The sequence below is a fragment of the Carlito syrichta genome, unplaced genomic scaffold, assembly GCF_000164805.1.
Source record: "Carlito syrichta isolate Samal-C Ts95f unplaced genomic scaffold, Tarsius_syrichta-2.0.1 Scaffold301756, whole genome shotgun sequence".
In the NCBI taxonomy this organism is placed as follows: domain Eukaryota; kingdom Metazoa; phylum Chordata; class Mammalia; order Primates; family Tarsiidae; genus Carlito; species Carlito syrichta.
In genome coordinates this window covers 110815-127477 of record NW_007245852.1, presented here as the reverse complement: position 1 = coordinate 127477, position 16663 = coordinate 110815, and the positions used below count along the sequence as shown (strand labels likewise).

The following is a 16663-nucleotide window of genomic DNA, read 5'->3' as shown; positions in this document are numbered from 1 at the left end:
GGAGCAGCCACTGCACTCCAGTCTGGGCAACAGAGTGAGACTCCAACTCAAAAAGAAAAATAAAATAAATAAATAAATAAATAAAATTTTTAAAAAAAAATCCTAAAATTAGTTGCCCCAGGCTGTGTGACCTCATTAGGGATAGCAGGAATGGCCCTACGATTCTTACCTCTACTTGGCTCGGTCTGAGGAAGTGGAGATGTGGAGACGGGTGTGAATTTGTGAAGGGTACTCATGTCACCTTTTTAAGTCATTCAGACTTAGGAGCTTTCTTCCTCCGGGTCCTTTCCTTTCTTAAGTGAAGAAGTTGAGACCATAAAATCAGAATATTTAGAGGCAGATGTTATATCAGTCATTGTATCACTAAACTTAATTTTTTTGTTTTGTTTTGGGGTTTCTTTGTTTGTTTTTTTGTGGTTTTTTTTGAGTTGGAGTCTCACTCTGTCGCCTCAGCCTTCCAAGTAGCCGGAACTACAGGCGTACGCTACCACACCCAGCTAATTTGTTTTGATTCATGGTAGAGATGAGGTCTCACTGCCCAGGTGGGTCTCGAACCCGCGGGCTCAGGCAATCCACTCACCTCAGCCTCCCAAAGGCGCGGGATTACAGGCTGAGCCACCGAGCCCGGCTTCTAAACTTAATTATTGATGCCCTTAATTTTGCCAGTGTATAAATTGAGCAGTACCCAAGACTAGATATATTCTAAATATATTCTAGACTAAGGATTAAGTTCTAAGTTAGCTGTTTCGAGTTATTTATTTGCTTGTTATTGATTAGAACAGATAACCATTATTTTATTTGTTATCTGAAGGCAAATGACCTCTCGCCCCTGGAATGCATTGGTGGCAACTGTACCTTAATTATTATTCCAGCTGGTATTCTGCTTGCTACAGGGCCTGACAAAATCTGTCCCTAGGTATAACTAAAGTGTCCTCATACTGTGCTTTTTATGATGTGTATGCATTTTAGAGAAGAACATGTTGATATATGTCATCTTGAAAGTAGTTCCAATTTTGAGAACTCAGTCTGCAAAAGAAATACTTTTAGTTAAGCCTTTGAAATGGAACTTTTTATTACATGAAAATAATTTAAATACTTCTGTATGTGCCAAGCATATGTATTGCATTGTTGAATCTACATACTAAAGAAAAAGTGATAATGTTCTTCTCTTTCAGATGCTTTGTTTGCAGGCAAAGCAAGCAACAACTGGAGGAAGAGCAGAAAAAAGCCCTGTATGGTTTAGATAACGCTGGTAATTTTTATGAAACAGACTCAATATGGGAATCGAGTTGTGTTAGAGCTTCCATTTTGTAATCCTTCAGCTCATTGCTTCTTCTCACTGTGCATTTCCCCTTTTGCTTTTTCCTGTGTGGCATGCTGCATCGGCTTCTCCTTAGCTCCAGGCAGCAATAGATCCCTCCCATTTGCCATTTACTACACGGGGAGCAGCAGGTTTTGTGAAAAGGCCTGTTGCCTCTCCCTCTGAATGGCTGTTGTGATGCCCAGCCCGGGCTCTTGTCCCACGTGCTCTAGAATGCAGGGTCAGCAAACATTCTGTGGAGGACTTGATAGTGACACCTCAGGCTCTGCCAGCCATGTGGTCTCTCATGCGCCTCAACTCTGCGCTCTGATGAAAGCAGCTTGGACAATATGCTGCGAATGGGCATGGCTGTCTGTCTGTCAATAAAGCTTTATTTATGGACACTAAAATGTGAATTTCATATAATTTTCACATGTTACAAAATATCATTATTCTTTTGATTTTTTTCAACTATTTATAAGCCTGGCCAGTGGCTCATGCGTGTAATCTCAGCACTTTTGGGAGGCCAAGGTAGGAGATTGCTTGAGGCCAGGAATTCAAAACCAGCCTGGGCAACAAAATGAGACCCTGTCTCTACAAAAGAAATAGAAAAATTAGCTTAGTGTGGTGGTATGTGCCTGTAGTTCCAGCTACTTGGGATATTGAAGTAGGAGGATCGCTTGAGGCCAGGAGTTTGAGGCTATAGTAAGCTATGATTGTGCCACTGCACTCCAGCCTGGGTGACAGAGTGAAATCCTGTCTCAAAAAATAAATAAAAATGTGAAAACCATTCTAAGCTCACAGACAGGTGGTGGACTAGATTTGGCCCACAACTGTGGCTTGCTGACCCTTGTTCTAAGCCGTCCAAAAGTCACCATGTGATGAAAGTAAAAACAGCCCTGCCTTTCAGGAAGTGACCCTTGGGTCCCTACAACTTTCTGAGGCGAGTGGACCACTCCATGGTGGCTGTTTTTGGTGTTGGTGCTAAAGAGTGGATTGCACAAAGCATTTGTGCCAAATATCTGGCCAAATGAGGGTCAAGCTCATTCACCTGGAGGGAGTGTAGATGGCCTCACCCATCTTATTGCAGGAACCAGCCCCTGTGTCATCTGAAAGTTAACATCTCAATGGTTCTTTCTGCTTCAGAGGAAGTGGAAGAGTGGCAAGTTGTCTGCGGGAAGTTTCTGGCCATCAACGCCACAAACATGTCCTGTGCTTGTCGCCGGAGCCCCAGGGGCCTCTCCCCAGCTGCCCACCTGGGAGACGGGTCTTTTGACCTCATCCTCATCCGGAAATGCTCCAGGTTCAATTTCCTGAGATTTCTCCTCAGGCACACCAATCAGTGGGACCAGGTAAGTGGAATGCTTTTTACATGTGATCTGAGTGGGCAAGGAATTTTGTACATTTCGTCAATGTCTGACTTACATATTGTAGATGTCCATTATCTAATTCAAAGGAAGAAAGGACAGATTTTTCAGTTTGTATTTCACCAATTTTAAACTCATAGTTACAGCTATTCCTTGTAAAATTGCATTTAAAAATATAAATCTTTCAGTATAGAAGAAGCTGAGACCTGATTTTTTTTTTTTAAGTCTTAGTCTCACTCTGTCACCCAGGCTGCAGTGCAGTAGCACCCTCACGGCCATCACAGCCTCAACCTGCTGGGCTCAGGCGATCCTTCCACCTCCGCCTTCTAAGTAGCTGGAACTACAGGCATGCACCACCACACTCGGCTCATTTTTCTTGGTTTATTGTAGAGATGAGGTCTCACCAAGTTGCCCAGGCTGGTCTCGAACCCGTGGGCTCAGGCAATGCTCTCACCCCGGCCTCCCAAAGTGCTGGGATTATAGGTGTCGTCTGCCGTGCCTGGCCAACCTGAATGTTTATATACAACTTCCTGTCTGTTGTTTCTCTTCCTATTTAAAAACAGAACAAAATGATAAGGTCAAGATTACATTGCCCTCGTGGGGTCACTTAACATAAAATCTGTAGGCTTCTAAAAATGGGTTCAGTTCAAACCCTTCCACCAAACCTTTCTGTAACTCATCAAGGGAAAGACTAGAGTCTAGTCATATCAGGAGAACTGGGACTTTTGGTCACAGTTGCAACTTGTAGTAATATTTGTTTTTACTTAAATTGAATTTCATATCCACTCCAATGCTAATTGTAATAAATTGTTATTTATTACATTGGCTTTTTATTTTACTTTTAATGTGTTTTAGAGATGGGGTTTTGCTCTGTCACCCAGGCTGGAGTGCAGTGGCATGATCTTAGCTCACTGCAGCCTTGAACTCCTGGGCTCAAGCAATCCCCCCGCCCTGGCCTCCCAAAGTGCTGGGATTATACCCAATTTATATGACTTTTTAAATAGTGCTTGTCGTGGCTCAGCTTATAATCTCAGCACTTTGGGAGGCCGAGGCGAGTGGATTGCCTGAGCTCGCAGGTTCGAGACCAGCCCGGGCACCTTGGCAAGACCTTGACTCTACAATCCATCAAAAAATTAGCCAGGCGTGGTAGCGCATGTCTGTAGTTCTGGCTACTTGGAAAGTTGAGGTGGAAGGATCTCCAGAGCCCAGCAGGTTGACACTGGGGTGGCCATGAGCATGCCACTGCACTCCAGCTGGGTGACAGAGTGAGACTCCCAACTCATAGATTGATAGATAGATAGATAGAGAGAGAGATAGATAGTGCTTGTCAAAAAGAGAATAGAAAATTCTACAAATCACTGCCAACTACCAGAATTCTTTAAGAATTCTTTAATTCATCCTTGTAGATAAGCTGTGATTTCCAAAAGTATTAAGAATCGTTTAGACAGTCACTCGGGAAGGCAGGTGCTACTTTTCCCTTCATCTCTAAGATGTCAGATCAACTGGGAAGGGGAACTTGGGGGCCCTGCCTGAGTGGCTGCGTCCCATAGGAAGACACTGGAGAGCTGGCTGTTATTCCCAGAGTACCTGCTGCCCCAACCATGATGACGCAAGAGCCTAGTTTCCCTTTCTCTCTCTCGGTAGTTTGACTTCACCTTTGTTGAAGTTTATCGTGTCAAGAGATTCCAGTTTACATCCAAGCATGTGGAGGACGAGGATGGCGACCTCAAGGAGCGAGGGAAGAAGCGCTTTGGACAGATCTGCAGCGACCACCCCCCATGCTGCTGCACAGTCTCCAACAGCTCCTGGAACTGCGACGGGGAGGTCCTGCACAGCCCCACCATCGATGTCAGGTGTGTGCAGGGGGCCTCGGCCACAGCACCAGTCTCTCAATCCCCCATGTGTCCATCACAAGCACGCCCCACCAAAGCATGTCTCTGGTTATGGATGCCACCGGTGCTCCCCGGGGCTTTATGACATAAGACATGAATTTGTTATAAATACACTTTACTTTCCATATATCAGATAGCAGGTGAGATGCTATTATCTGAATTCTGAAAAGATGCTAGGGTGTTGAGTCCGTGTACATTTTGTTTCATAGGTAATTTTCACTGATATTTGAAGCCCTTCCATTCTGTTCTTTTTCTCTTCTACTCCCTGCACTTCAGGCTGGCATTGGGCTCTTTGCCCTGGCATTCTGTCTTCTCCTAAATAATTCAAAAGACAAATGAAACCACCTTCATGGGCATTTTCGAAGTCCTTGGTTCACTAAGTTCATCAGGAGACAGTCAGCCTCAAGGGGCCATGTTCAACCACCAAGCAGAGGTGCTCCTTGCAGAGAGGGGACAGAAGGCAAAGGAGGATGGGAAGAGTACCCCAAGGTTGGTGGGACGAGGGGAGGAAGAGCCACAGAGGGGCAGCTCAGTGTGTGGAGGTATGGAGGCCACAAAGTCTGTGGGACCTGGGAAGTCTGGTGTGGCTAGGCGAGGATGCACACAAGAGAGGTTGGCACCTTAAGGCTGATCCAATGGGCCAACAAACCCTTGAGGGCCTCGCCTGCGCAGCCACCCTCGTGTCCGAAGCAGTTCAGAATTGCTTTTGCCAAGCTCTCCGGGTTGACGTTGAGAATCAGAGCTTGTGTTGCCCCTGAGGACACACTGACGGATGCCCTGAGTACCCAGTGCCGAGGCTCATGGTTCCTTGGGGGGCAGGTGCCATGTCCATTCCTCCAAGGGCCAGGTGGAATGTGAGAAGTAGTGTTCTCCCCACACCTACTATGACCCGCTATATTTGGTATTGGAAATCTATAATTTAATTAAATATTATTACATAACCAGATGGAATATGTGTAGAGAGAAAATTCTTTCCCTGTGGAAAGACACAGCAAAAAACAAGCTGATTTTTTAAAAAGGCTATTGAATTAGATATGGGTGTACAAACTATTTGAGACTGGGGGAAAGCTGTAAAATTTTAAAAGGATTTGTGCTGTTTATAAATGCCTCTAAGATCTTAGTCTATTTTAAGAAAACCACACTGGACACTCGTTACCAGAGTATGGATGATGTGAGATAGGGCAGCTGGTGGGCCGGCCACACTACCTCTGCATGGAAAAATGGGTAATAGATATGCCTTTGATGCTTTAAGTTACAGCATTTAAAAGAATGCACACATCACTGTTGACAGCGCCCCACTTGAAATGACTCTTCAACCAACCAGCTGCTGGTCCAGTTGGACCTTTAAGAAGATATTTCCCTTTAGCATCTGAGCAGGGCTAAGGGAAAGGGTAGTCTCTTCCATCTCCCTTGCCCAAATCCACATGGTCTCTTTTCTTCCATGTGGCAGTGATGGGCAAGAGACCGTCAGAAGGTCCCAGGAAAACCCACCAAGCCAGTCTTCCATATGTGCAGGGATTTGGCTTTGGCTTCTCTTGACTCATGTTATAAGTTCGGGAAATGAAATTATTTTTAATACTGGTTTATGTATTTATTAAAGAAATAGAATACTTTCAAGATTAGGGAAAGCATTCTTGAAAAAATCCTGTATATCTTGATAAATATGACTATGCCTTGAACAGCATGTCCCTTAATGATGGGGTTTGATTACTAAAATACATCTGAGGAGGTTGTTATATCATTAACAAATGGAGCTGTCCCATGAGGGAAGATGGCACTGACACAGGAGCCCACTCTGACCGCTGAGTCCCTGGGCTGGGCACCCCCGGGGACTTCAGACCTGCTCCTCAAATCCCCAGGCTCTTGCTAGTGTCAGGCCATTTGTGTTTCTTGACTGAACATTTCTCACACATCTCTTACATGCGTGGAATGCCCTGCACTGACCCCTCCCAGGGTCCTGTAGGCTCAGTACTGATGAGGAAACTGAGGCAGATGGAGTGGATGCTTACTGGATTTGTCGTTCTGCCACCAAGTGAGGTGTTGGCATTAGAATCAGGGCTACTGACACCTGGGATTTTCCACTTGGCCACGGGCATCCCTTTACAAAATCCGAGTCTCTGAAATGTAAGTAAATTACCCTGCACCCATGACTTATAATTGCACGTTGGCCCTAGGCAGTCCATGATGATACCTGACTGTCCCGTGGTGAGCAGCCCCTCCGCCCTTGTCCAGGTGTAGCACTTGAGACCAGCTGTCTCAAGTGAGGGAACACACGTGGAATGTAAATGTGGCCGTTTGTCTCTGCAGGGTCCACTGCCAACTGGTTCGACTCTTTGCACGAGGAATTGAAGAGAATCCCAAGCAAGAATCACACAGCTGAGAAGCCATCGCGTCGCCCACCTTCCTGCACCCAGGAAGAGTGAAAATTATTTAAGGAAATTACCACAGACCAATTATGTTGATATATACATTTAAATTTAGAAATTTATTTTTGATAGTTAAATCTTGATTTTAGAAAAAATACCTTTTGTCAACGATTTCGTGTACATTTTTGGCATTTTAAGTTCTATGTGCCTCTGTGGGTTGCATTTCACATAACTTATTCTCAGCAAATGGTACCTGTTGATTTGAGGGCATTGGCTTCTTAGATTTTAACAATGTCAACAGTGTAGTTTTTTAAATGGCCCATTAGTGGCTCTATTGCAATAATTTTAGGGACATTATAATATGAGTGCTTTCCATGGAGGTCACACCATCTGGGCATGAGGTAATCAGTGGGTCACTCTGATCCACTTTGTAAGACTTATTCTGTAATTGTTTGTGGCCAAGTTTTGGAAAGTAGCTGATGCTCTTTGCCTTCATTTTGCCTTCATCTTAGTTTATGATTAGGACATTGTGATTTGATCCTTACTGTACCGTGCAACTACAATGCAACGTAGTCCTGCTTTAAGTGGTACTCTAAGAGTTAGGCCATTCCAGCGCATTTGGGGGCGGGGGCGGGTGCAGAAAGGAACAGAACTTAATCTTGGAGTTCTCCACTCTTGCTTCATCTCAGTCACGTTTCTAAGACAATCTCTCTGGGAGCAAGAATGCAGAGTCTGTTCTGGAAACCCAGATCGTGAGATCTGGAAGTGGGCAGTTGTCAAGCACTGACAAGCTTTTTTACTGTTAAGATGTAAAATACTGATGCTTTATATTGACACAGAGTACACAAGCAGCTGGGCAATGTGGGGAAACAGGAAGCAGCAGCCGTCGATGGGGAGGGGTCCTCCCCCACTCCAGCAGAACTACCTTGGTGCAGACCCTGAAGTCCACACACATGGTCCAGATGTGTTCTGTTCTTGTCTTCATGCTGAGCTCTAGATATTTATTGAACACTTTGTCCCTTTAAATCAGAATGGTGTAAGTGGTGTCTCCACTATTTGTCTTTTGTCTTAAACCATGATGGGTCGCTGGTCTCCTTCTAAGCATGGAGGCTTCAGTGACCAGAGGATTCTTCCCTGAAGGCATTCCTGCTCCAGTCCCTGGGGAACCCCTCAATTGTGTGCTATGTCCCTGTTGTGTTTGTATTCATACTTGTGTATATGATGAAATATATGTAACTGCGTCTTATTTTAAATACAAGAATATGCAGCTTAAACTTGGACCTAGAAGGAGAGGGGACTTGACTGTTACGAGAGCACAACTGCAGATGCTGTCCTGTCACACGGCTTCTCTAGCCACTTAGCATTTAACAGGCAGCACATGTTTTTAGAACTCCCTTGCGTCAATTTATATTTTAAAGTATACAGGAAACTTCCCATTCCAGCATTCAGCCTCACCCAAGTCAGACACAAGGGCAGCTTCAGCGGTGGTTTTTTGTGGACCGTGTTTCAAAGGTAATTGTGCAAGCTGAATGAATGGCTTAATAATTAATGATTGAATGAAAAATCTGGGGATAAAGAGTAAACATGCTCTGGCTGTTTCTCTTAATGTTTGCTCCTGGTTGGGAAGAAACCAAAGATGTAAGACTAGCAGCTTCTTGAGAGGGGCCTGCCTGCCTGCCTGAGCCCAGCAGCTGGTATAGCATGCAATGCCCTGCAGCACCATGAGTCCCTCCAGGAGAGAGGGCTCAGAAGGCGGCTGGCTGCCCATAGCTCTCTGGAATCGTGTTGCTCACAGGGTTTCCCCGGAAGATTCTTCCGTCTTTACTGTCCCTGGTAGATGTTTCCCATACACTGATCTGTCCTAAAAGCCGCTACCAATTTTAGCAAAATGGTCCAGGCCAAAGAGGAAACATTTCAGGTTCAACAAGAAACCCAGCCATTCCACGTGGCTGGTTCCTGAGTGGCTTTGGTGATATTTACCAACCACCTGCTGACATTCAAATTTGTGAACCTCAGGACAGTTGTCTGAATACCCTGCAAGTGTCTGACACTCCCCGAAAGCCCAGTGATATATACGCACAGGATGGGAAGTCACCGCTCAGACATTCCCGTGTAATAGGCTCTGATTTCCACGAAGCCTTTTAGAGGCAGCAACTACAACACCTGTACTTTGGAGTTTAAGAGGAAAACAAACAAACCAGAAGTGATGGCTAGATAGTGAAAACTTAGGATCCTTTAGAAGGGTTAGTCTATGTTTTAGTTTCCTTTGTGGCTCGTTGGTGCAAAACAATTAGACAGCAGTTACACACTGGAACCTATTCTAGTTTATTCTAATTAAGGAGTGAAAACATTGGCAGTGCCTGCCCTGGTGTGGGCTTGACTTGTTCCTGAATAAAATCTTGTATAATGGGATGCTATGGGAAAGGGTGGCTTCATTTTCTTCCTAATCTTGCTGGTTTCAAGATTAGAAAATGGCATTATTTGCTCTGATATGTTTGAAAAGACAAAAATAAAGTTTCTTGGGCAGATTTGACTTTTTTTCCTTTCTTTTACAAATTCCTATTATTTTCAAAGTGGAATATTTTTCATGAAAACGCACATGCAATTTAAGCAAGAATAAAATGAACAGAGGTATAACTACCACCTATGCCAGGAGACTGAGAGTCACCCCAGAGCTTCCTGTGCCCCCTCTGGATCTCCCCTGCCTCCTCTCCTAGGGTACTACTGTTTTAAAAGGTGGGCGTGTCCCTTCCTGGAATCCCTCCCTATGATCCCTAACAACATGTTGCTTAGTTTTGCAGGTTTTGTTCTTTAAAGGAAACCTACTCTGTGTTGTTTTCTGTCACTTGTTTATTTTACTCATGTTCCGAGAAGACATTTGCGTCATGAAACTGCATGAAATGAGTTTTCCAGTCTGTGAACATGACGTTCTTTCCATTTCTATAGATACTCATTAATGTATTTCAATAATTTTATTATTTTTTCATGTAAGTCCTTAAATTGTGTTTAGATTCTTAAAAACTTCGTATCTTGAGGCTATTAAAATCTTTTTTTGTTTTGCATAGAAATGCAATCGTTTTGTGTGGCTGTATCCAGAAGCCTTGCCTCCTGTCAACCTAAAATGACATCAGAGATCTGAGGTCTTCTAAGAAAGTTTATTTGGGAACAGCAAGGGGGTGGCAGTTGTGAAATAGGTCCTCTGATGGATCACAGGCATGTGGGCGTGGAGGATTGGGCATAGAGGACACTTTGAAAGTCAGAGAGAGAAGTCCACATAAGCTGCTCTGAAACCAAGTTCATGGGTCACCAAAGCTCATCGCGGGAGGTGGCATTGCTAGGTGAGTATCCTCGTGCAGGTAGCTAACTGGAATACGGCACTCCTGAGGAAGTTCTTGAGATAAATACCATTTCAGGCATGTGGATGTGAAGGCTTCTTTGTGGCCTCCATTTTGTTACAGTTTGACATAAGTGATTTCATTTTGAACTGGCAATTCACACTCCTATTATGATAATTGACCTGTAAATGTGTGGGGGGGGCTATGATCATCGGATCATCTACAAATAATAGCTGAGTACCTTCTTTACAGTCTTATACATTCCAGCTGTTTCCCCTTTCTATGCCTGCTACAACGTCTAGTACAAAATTGATCAGAAACGACGGTGAGGGGCTCTAGCCTCGCTCCTGTCTGAGGGAGGGGATCAGTTTTCCATTAGTGCCACTTAGCTCCGGCCCCCTACCCCTGGTTACTCCTTGGTGATCTGGGGACGTCTCTCCCTTCCCACTGACTTGACTCCCAGGGGGTTCTGGAGGACGGAGGGGCTGGACTTCGTAGTTCCAGGGCGTTTTGGGAACAGTTCAGATTTCAGCGGCTGGTGGCAGCAAACAGCCCCTCCTATGACAGCTTTCCCAGCTCACACCCACACAGGACAGGGTCTGGGTTCTCTCTGTCTAAGACTACTCTAGTCTTAGTCACCCTGGCCCTTGGGAGCCAACCCCATGCTCCAATCCTCGATACAGCTCAAAATCCTGTAGAGTCCGCTCTGTCTACCAGAGTTGTGTGAGGTAAACAGAATGAATCACAGCCCTGGGCCCCTAGTGTCGCCTCACTCAGCTCATTCATTAAATCTTTCACTAAATACTGTATTTTAAAGAAATATACAGTAAGTACCTATAAGAGAAACCCTGAGCCAAGAACTAAATATTAGTAATTTCATTCCCCTTTGAGGTCATCCCTGTCCCCCTCTGGCCATGACTTCCCCGCCCTGAGTGACCCCTCTCCTGATTGGCAGCCAGAGTGACAGCTTCTGCCGGAAACCCTGCAGTGGCCCTGTCTCCTCCAGAATAAAAGCCCCAGTCCTACGGGGCACCAAGGCCCTCTGCAGGGACTAGTGGCCTTTTCCCTGTTCCGTGGACCCTCTGGTGGCCAGGGACAGCCGAGAGATGCTCTGGAGCAATGTTATGCATACATTAAAATATACAAGATTGCAGAAGAAACCAACTACACTGAAATTTATTAAAATGGCTCTTAAAATAGTGCTAGAGATAGACATAGGCTCTCTTATTGACATTAAGTAATGAAATATATGCAGAGCAGGCAGATAGTCAAGTTTTGGATGTAGAAGCTGTGAGCTGAGGATGGGTAGTCTCTCACAAGCCCAACTGTGGGGTATGAGTACCTGGAAGGCCCTGGGCGGGCCCTCCACCTGCTCCACAGCCTGGTTCCCGTGGCACCTGCCATGAGCCTGCGCCACCCACAACCTGGGCCCTCCTCTGCCTTCCAAAGCCAGGTGAGGACAGCACACTGAGGAAGGGTCTGTGTGGACTGTAGACAGAAGGTCAAGAAGGACGTGCCTCGGGCCAGCAGACCATGGGGTCAGGAGCGAGTGGGGGAAGGACCTGCTGCAAAGATGTTGAGGGGGGGGAGGCAGGGGGACATCACAGCGTGAGTGTGTCCTCAGGAGGGAGATGAGTGCATCTGCCAAATTCCCAGGAGCCTTTGTCCTGTCATTGCTGTGTTCCAGCACCCAGGACAGAGCCTACTATGCCTGGATGGATGGATGGAGAAATGGAAGAGTATATGGGTGGGTGAGCGGATGGATGGGTGAATGAATGGGTGAGCGGATGTATCCCTGAGGGTGGAGTGGCCCGCTGCACCTTGTTTCCACCTGGCTCCAGCTCCCTCCGTATCTCCCTCCCGCCTCCTTGTTGGCTTCTGTGGACTCAGGGCACAGGTGGTTAGGCCCTCCTATGTGCAACCTGGCACAGGTCTGCACTCAACTCCAGTGGCTTCAGAAGCCAGGCAGATCCTGGCTTCCTTCTATGTCCAATGTCAGGTGTCTGGACAGGCTGTGCCCCAAGTATCGTGGGGACCCCTCTGCCCAGGGCCCCCAAGCAGGCAGGACACTCCAAAGCAGGCTGGGGCCAGGATCTGCACTTCTCCCCAAGGTGTTGCTCAGTCGCCAGACTCTCCCACCCCCACCCCGGGCCACCTCGGGCACCCCTCCCTGCAGGCCACACCCCTTGCCATCTGGCCTCCTATCTTCTGGAATCCAGGCCTTATCTCCTGTTCCAGCCTCTGATGCCCATGGCCTGACAGGATGTCCCTTCTTGGCCTCCACCTCACCCTGCACCCCTCGTCAAGGCCACCTCGGTTTGCCTGAACTCCCTGCCACCAGTGACCACAGGGCCCCAGGAGTGACAGGCAGCCCAGCCGGCTCCAGCCACCCAAAGTGCACGGGCCCTGCCAAGAAGGTGATAGCCCTGAGCCTTAGCACAAAGCATTTTAGGTTTATTTAAATAAAAATTATAATTTATACAAGACTTTTTCTTTAAACAAACAAAGTTTTCTTAAAAAAATGTTACAGGGGTTTTTTTTTTCATCAGTTCTTCATACAGTACAATCTTTTTGTTGAACAAAAGTCACACGGGTAACGATTATCTACAGATTCAAAATAGACTCAGGCTTCAGACATAAAAAATTTAACATTCATTCTAGTTCAGTGATTAGTTGTAGAAATTAAATACCTGCCCAGATTTACACAATTCAGTAAAAACTACAGCTTCTCTCCGACGGGGAGCCAGGACCCCGTGCAAGTCGTTGCTCTGCTCCCGTGGGCTTCCAGAGGGACCTGCTGCTGGCCCATGTGCAACTCGGGCAGCCCCTGATGCCCAACATGCCTCAGCCCTCTGCAGGCAGGAGCCCCCGGCCACATCCAGCACATGGTCAGTTTTCATCTCCCTTTCTCCTTAAAAGGGACTCGAACTAAACCACCCTACTTTATAGAGAAGCCCCATTCTGCCACAGGGACCTCTCCCCACTGTGCTTGGGGACAGAATCCCGGTGCCTAAAAAGCGGCACTCACTGACCCCGAGGCCCCAGAACCCACCCTCAGGCACTGCCAGGCCCCAGGAGAGAGATCTGCCCATCACCTGTGGGAATCACCCCAGCTGCCTTGCCTGGGGTCAGGTCAGGGCCCTCCCTGCCTGGGCACTGAGAAGGGGCTTGTTGGGGTGTGTCCCCTCTCCCCAGGTGCACCAGAGAGAGCAGGTCCACTGCAGGGGCCACTGCTGTGGCTTCGAGTGGGTTGTGCCTTTGTTCACGAAAGGCTGACAGCGCAGCCATCTGAAAGCTGATGTCTGTGTAGCCAGGAGTCGAGGGGGCTTCACCGCCTGGGGTGGGAACTGTGCTTAATCTGGTAGTCAGCACGGCACCCCCAAAGCACCCCCGGCACCAGCATGTGACCCTGCAGCCCTCCATGACGGGAGTGACACGAGCCCATGCCACCAGATCTCTCACCCAAACCAGCAAATGAGGATCGGAGCAAAGGTAAAAATTACATCTGAAAAATGATACAAAAATAAGAAAAACAGCTTGCTCTCTGTAAAAAATATAATCTTCTGTTTCTTCAAAAAACAACAACCTCCACACCCAAAGGACTCAGGACAAGCTGATGGGACTGGAGCAATCTGCCCCAGAAAACGTGCAGACCCGAAGGTGGTCGCGCCCTTCGAGGAGGCCACAGGCCTGTCTTAGACCCCCAGGCCACCTTTCTCCTTGTTTCAACCCAGTGCGGGTGTCCCAGAATAAACCAGGCCTGTGAGATGCTCTCTCTGGCTTCTTCAAGAGCCACCTTGTTCCCAGGAAGCTTGGGCCTCCCTGGGGAGTGGTAGGAGCTGGGAGAGGTCTGTGCCCAGACTGGCACTTGCTGGGCACACAGAGGGCAGAGAATATTATCTGACATCAGGGTGAGGCTGGTGTGGCCCCGAAGCCTCTACTTTGCTCATAGTCACTCCCTAAAGCAGAGGGACCTCCCAAGCTCCTTGAGAGCCTGCATAGGAAGAGCACCCTGGGTCTGGGATGTTCCTGCCCACCTTCTTCCCCCACCCACCCAGGCAGCTGCAGTCTGGATGCCAAGAGCCAGCCAGGCTATGGTGGATTTTCACTGAAAACAACTAAAGCCCAGAGCACCTCCCAGAGCCTTCACAGACATTCTCCTGGGGCTTTCTAAAGAGCAAAGTGTTAAAAAGATGTGCTTTTACCTACATGCCATTCTGCACCCTTACTGGTCACCAACTACAGACCTCCTGGCTAGTGTGTCAGGCCCAGGGTGGGTGGGTCCACACAGGCGGCAGACTCAGGTCTCCCCGAGACTGGTAAAAGAAGGGTGCCACCAAACACACTCAGCCCCGAGGGACGAGTAAAAGGATGAGAGCCCTTCCCACTGCTCCAGGGAAGGTGGAACACAGGGCTTGAGTCCCGACACTCCAAGGGCAGACCCCGCAGGAGGGCCTCATGGAAGAAGGAGGAAGACCAACGGGCCCATTTCCTGGTGGTTGGTGACGGACCCTCGTGTCACTCCTCACTGACACCTTACTGTCCCCAGGTGGAGGGAACTACAAACGCTCCTCAGCTATGGCTTTGGTGGTGGAAAAGCTTCTGGCCTCTGGAGAGCAGCAACAGGGTGTCACGAGAGCCTCCTGGGTAGCCGGTGCTTCTCTATCCAGCCTGGGATGGAGAGCCGTGGGGGCTGGGGCACTGAGGGCCCCGCACGTCCTCCTCGTCAGGCCCCTGAGGATCCTCTCCCTCCTGCGTCCACAGGTGTCCACCAGAGGTGCCTGACGCACCAGGCAGGGAGGGGCGGCCTCTCTGTCCTCAGGAGCCCCACCCCTTTGTGGTGTGTAAAACGCAGGGGTCAACACAATAGAAACCACAGGTCGAGGAGGATTATTGCAAAAGATCATGAGGATGTCCAAATTTTTCCACTACCAAATTGTTAAAAAAAAAAAAAAAATTCCAGCAATGTCCTGGGAAAGTCAATACTAGCTATCACCACCGGATGCTGCTGCTGATGTGATTTTCATGTACTGGCTGAAAATGGTCTCGAAGGCCTCATCTCTGTGCACCATGGCACCAAACACGAGCGGCTGGCGGGAAGGAAATGCCATTAGTGAGAGTGGCCAGGTTGGCACCAGGACCAAGACACCCCTCATCCCTCACAGGCCAGGTTGGCACACGGCCTCATTGGGTCTATAGAGCAGAGAAGCTCCCTTATCCCAGAAGACAAGATCCAGCCTGCAGAGAAACTGAGGCAAGAGTCAGGGGACCTGGGCTCTAGGCTCACTCCCTCCCTCTTCCCCAAGTCACTGAGTTGGACTTGTCCCCTCTGGGCCCCACTCCCTGTGTCTTGTGACTCTATGGCCCCCACCCAGGGCTAAGAATTCCCACCCAAACTGGATGTAGCAGCAGGATCCTGCTGCCCAGAGGGAGGGAGGGGCTTCTCAAGCCCTACTACCCAAGCTGAAACCCTGCCAGTCTATGGCTCTGAGCTTGTCCCAGAGATGCTCAGAGCCAAGCCCCCAGGTGCACCTTGACTCCTGAGTGGCTACCTGCCCGGCACTTACTTTCTGGGTTGATGGTGTTGACACGGCAATCCCCATGCCTGAGCCCGGGAGGACAGACAAGACCTTGTACTGAAAGACAACCACAGAGCTGTCACCACAGGCCTGTCCCGGGGACAGAACCTCCGGGGACCTGTGAGTGTAGACTTTTCACAGAGATTCTGACATCCTCTACAGCCCTCCACTGGCCTAGGGCATTTTCCTCTGCCAAACACACAAATGGCAAGACCCACAGGGCCTGGGAATTCCCAGCAGAGGATAAGGACCCCTAAGCACCTCCTCACTTTGTGACTGGGAAACCAGACCTATAATCGGTCTGTCCCACCCTGTCCCTGGGGGCAGGTCCTTAAGAACACTGCATGTGGGAACCAGGCTCCTGAACTCACTGCCAGGAGTTAGCACCAGAGAAGCATCTGCCAACCCCAAGAGGCAGACTAGGAGGTGTGGCCCTGACCTTGCATCTTCTGGTCACCAACACCCTTTTTCCAGAGGAGGAATGGCCCACAACAGCCATGGGGCTGAGCACGGGGAGGCTGAGTGCTGGCGCCACCCATGACCACACCTGCCTGTGCCCAGGATGTTCAGAGCCAGGTAGAAGCAGGGGGCCCAACCACTCTGAGCTGAGTATCCCTGTCAGCCCCTCACTAAGCTTCCTCTGTCCCAGAGAAAAAGGCCCTGGGGGTATCGCACACACCTGTGCCCACATCTACCTGCATATTCCACGTGATGACGCACGAAGGAAAGTGGCCTAGGAGATACCTGGAATAGACACAACTGCCTGTGCTCACATCTTTTTTTTTTTTTTTTTGAGTTGGAGTCTCACTCTGTCGCCCAGACTG

The 16663-nt window shown here is 48.3% G+C and overlaps 2 protein-coding genes across 4 annotated transcripts in view; one reads left to right on the top strand and one right to left on the bottom strand.

Annotated features, from left to right (window-relative positions):
- CERK (ceramide kinase) overlaps window positions 1-9987 on the top strand; it is a 51374-nt gene extending 41387 nt beyond the window's left edge. For both annotated transcript variants that reach the window (XM_008055160.2, XM_021710954.1), the window contains 4 exons: window positions 1176-1252; window positions 2447-2652; window positions 4312-4520; window positions 6867-9987. In XM_008055160.2, coding sequence (XP_008053351.1) covers window positions 1176-1252; window positions 2447-2652; window positions 4312-4520; window positions 6867-6939 — 565 coding nt within the window. In that variant the 3' untranslated portion in view covers window positions 6940-9987. The remainder of the gene's footprint in view (window positions 1-1175; window positions 1253-2446; window positions 2653-4311; window positions 4521-6866) is intronic.
- Window positions 9988-15082: 5095 nt separating this feature from the next.
- The window catches only part of GRAMD4 (GRAM domain containing 4), a 60517-nt gene continuing 58936 nt past the window's right edge, over window positions 15083-16663 (bottom strand). For both annotated transcript variants that reach the window (XM_021710955.1, XM_008055159.2), the window contains 2 exons: window positions 15828-15896; window positions 15083-15350 (listed from right to left, as the gene is read on the bottom strand). In XM_021710955.1, the coding sequence (XP_021566630.1) occupies window positions 15246-15350; window positions 15828-15896 (174 nt within the window). In that variant the 3' untranslated portion in view covers window positions 15083-15245. The remainder of the gene's footprint in view (window positions 15351-15827; window positions 15897-16663) is intronic.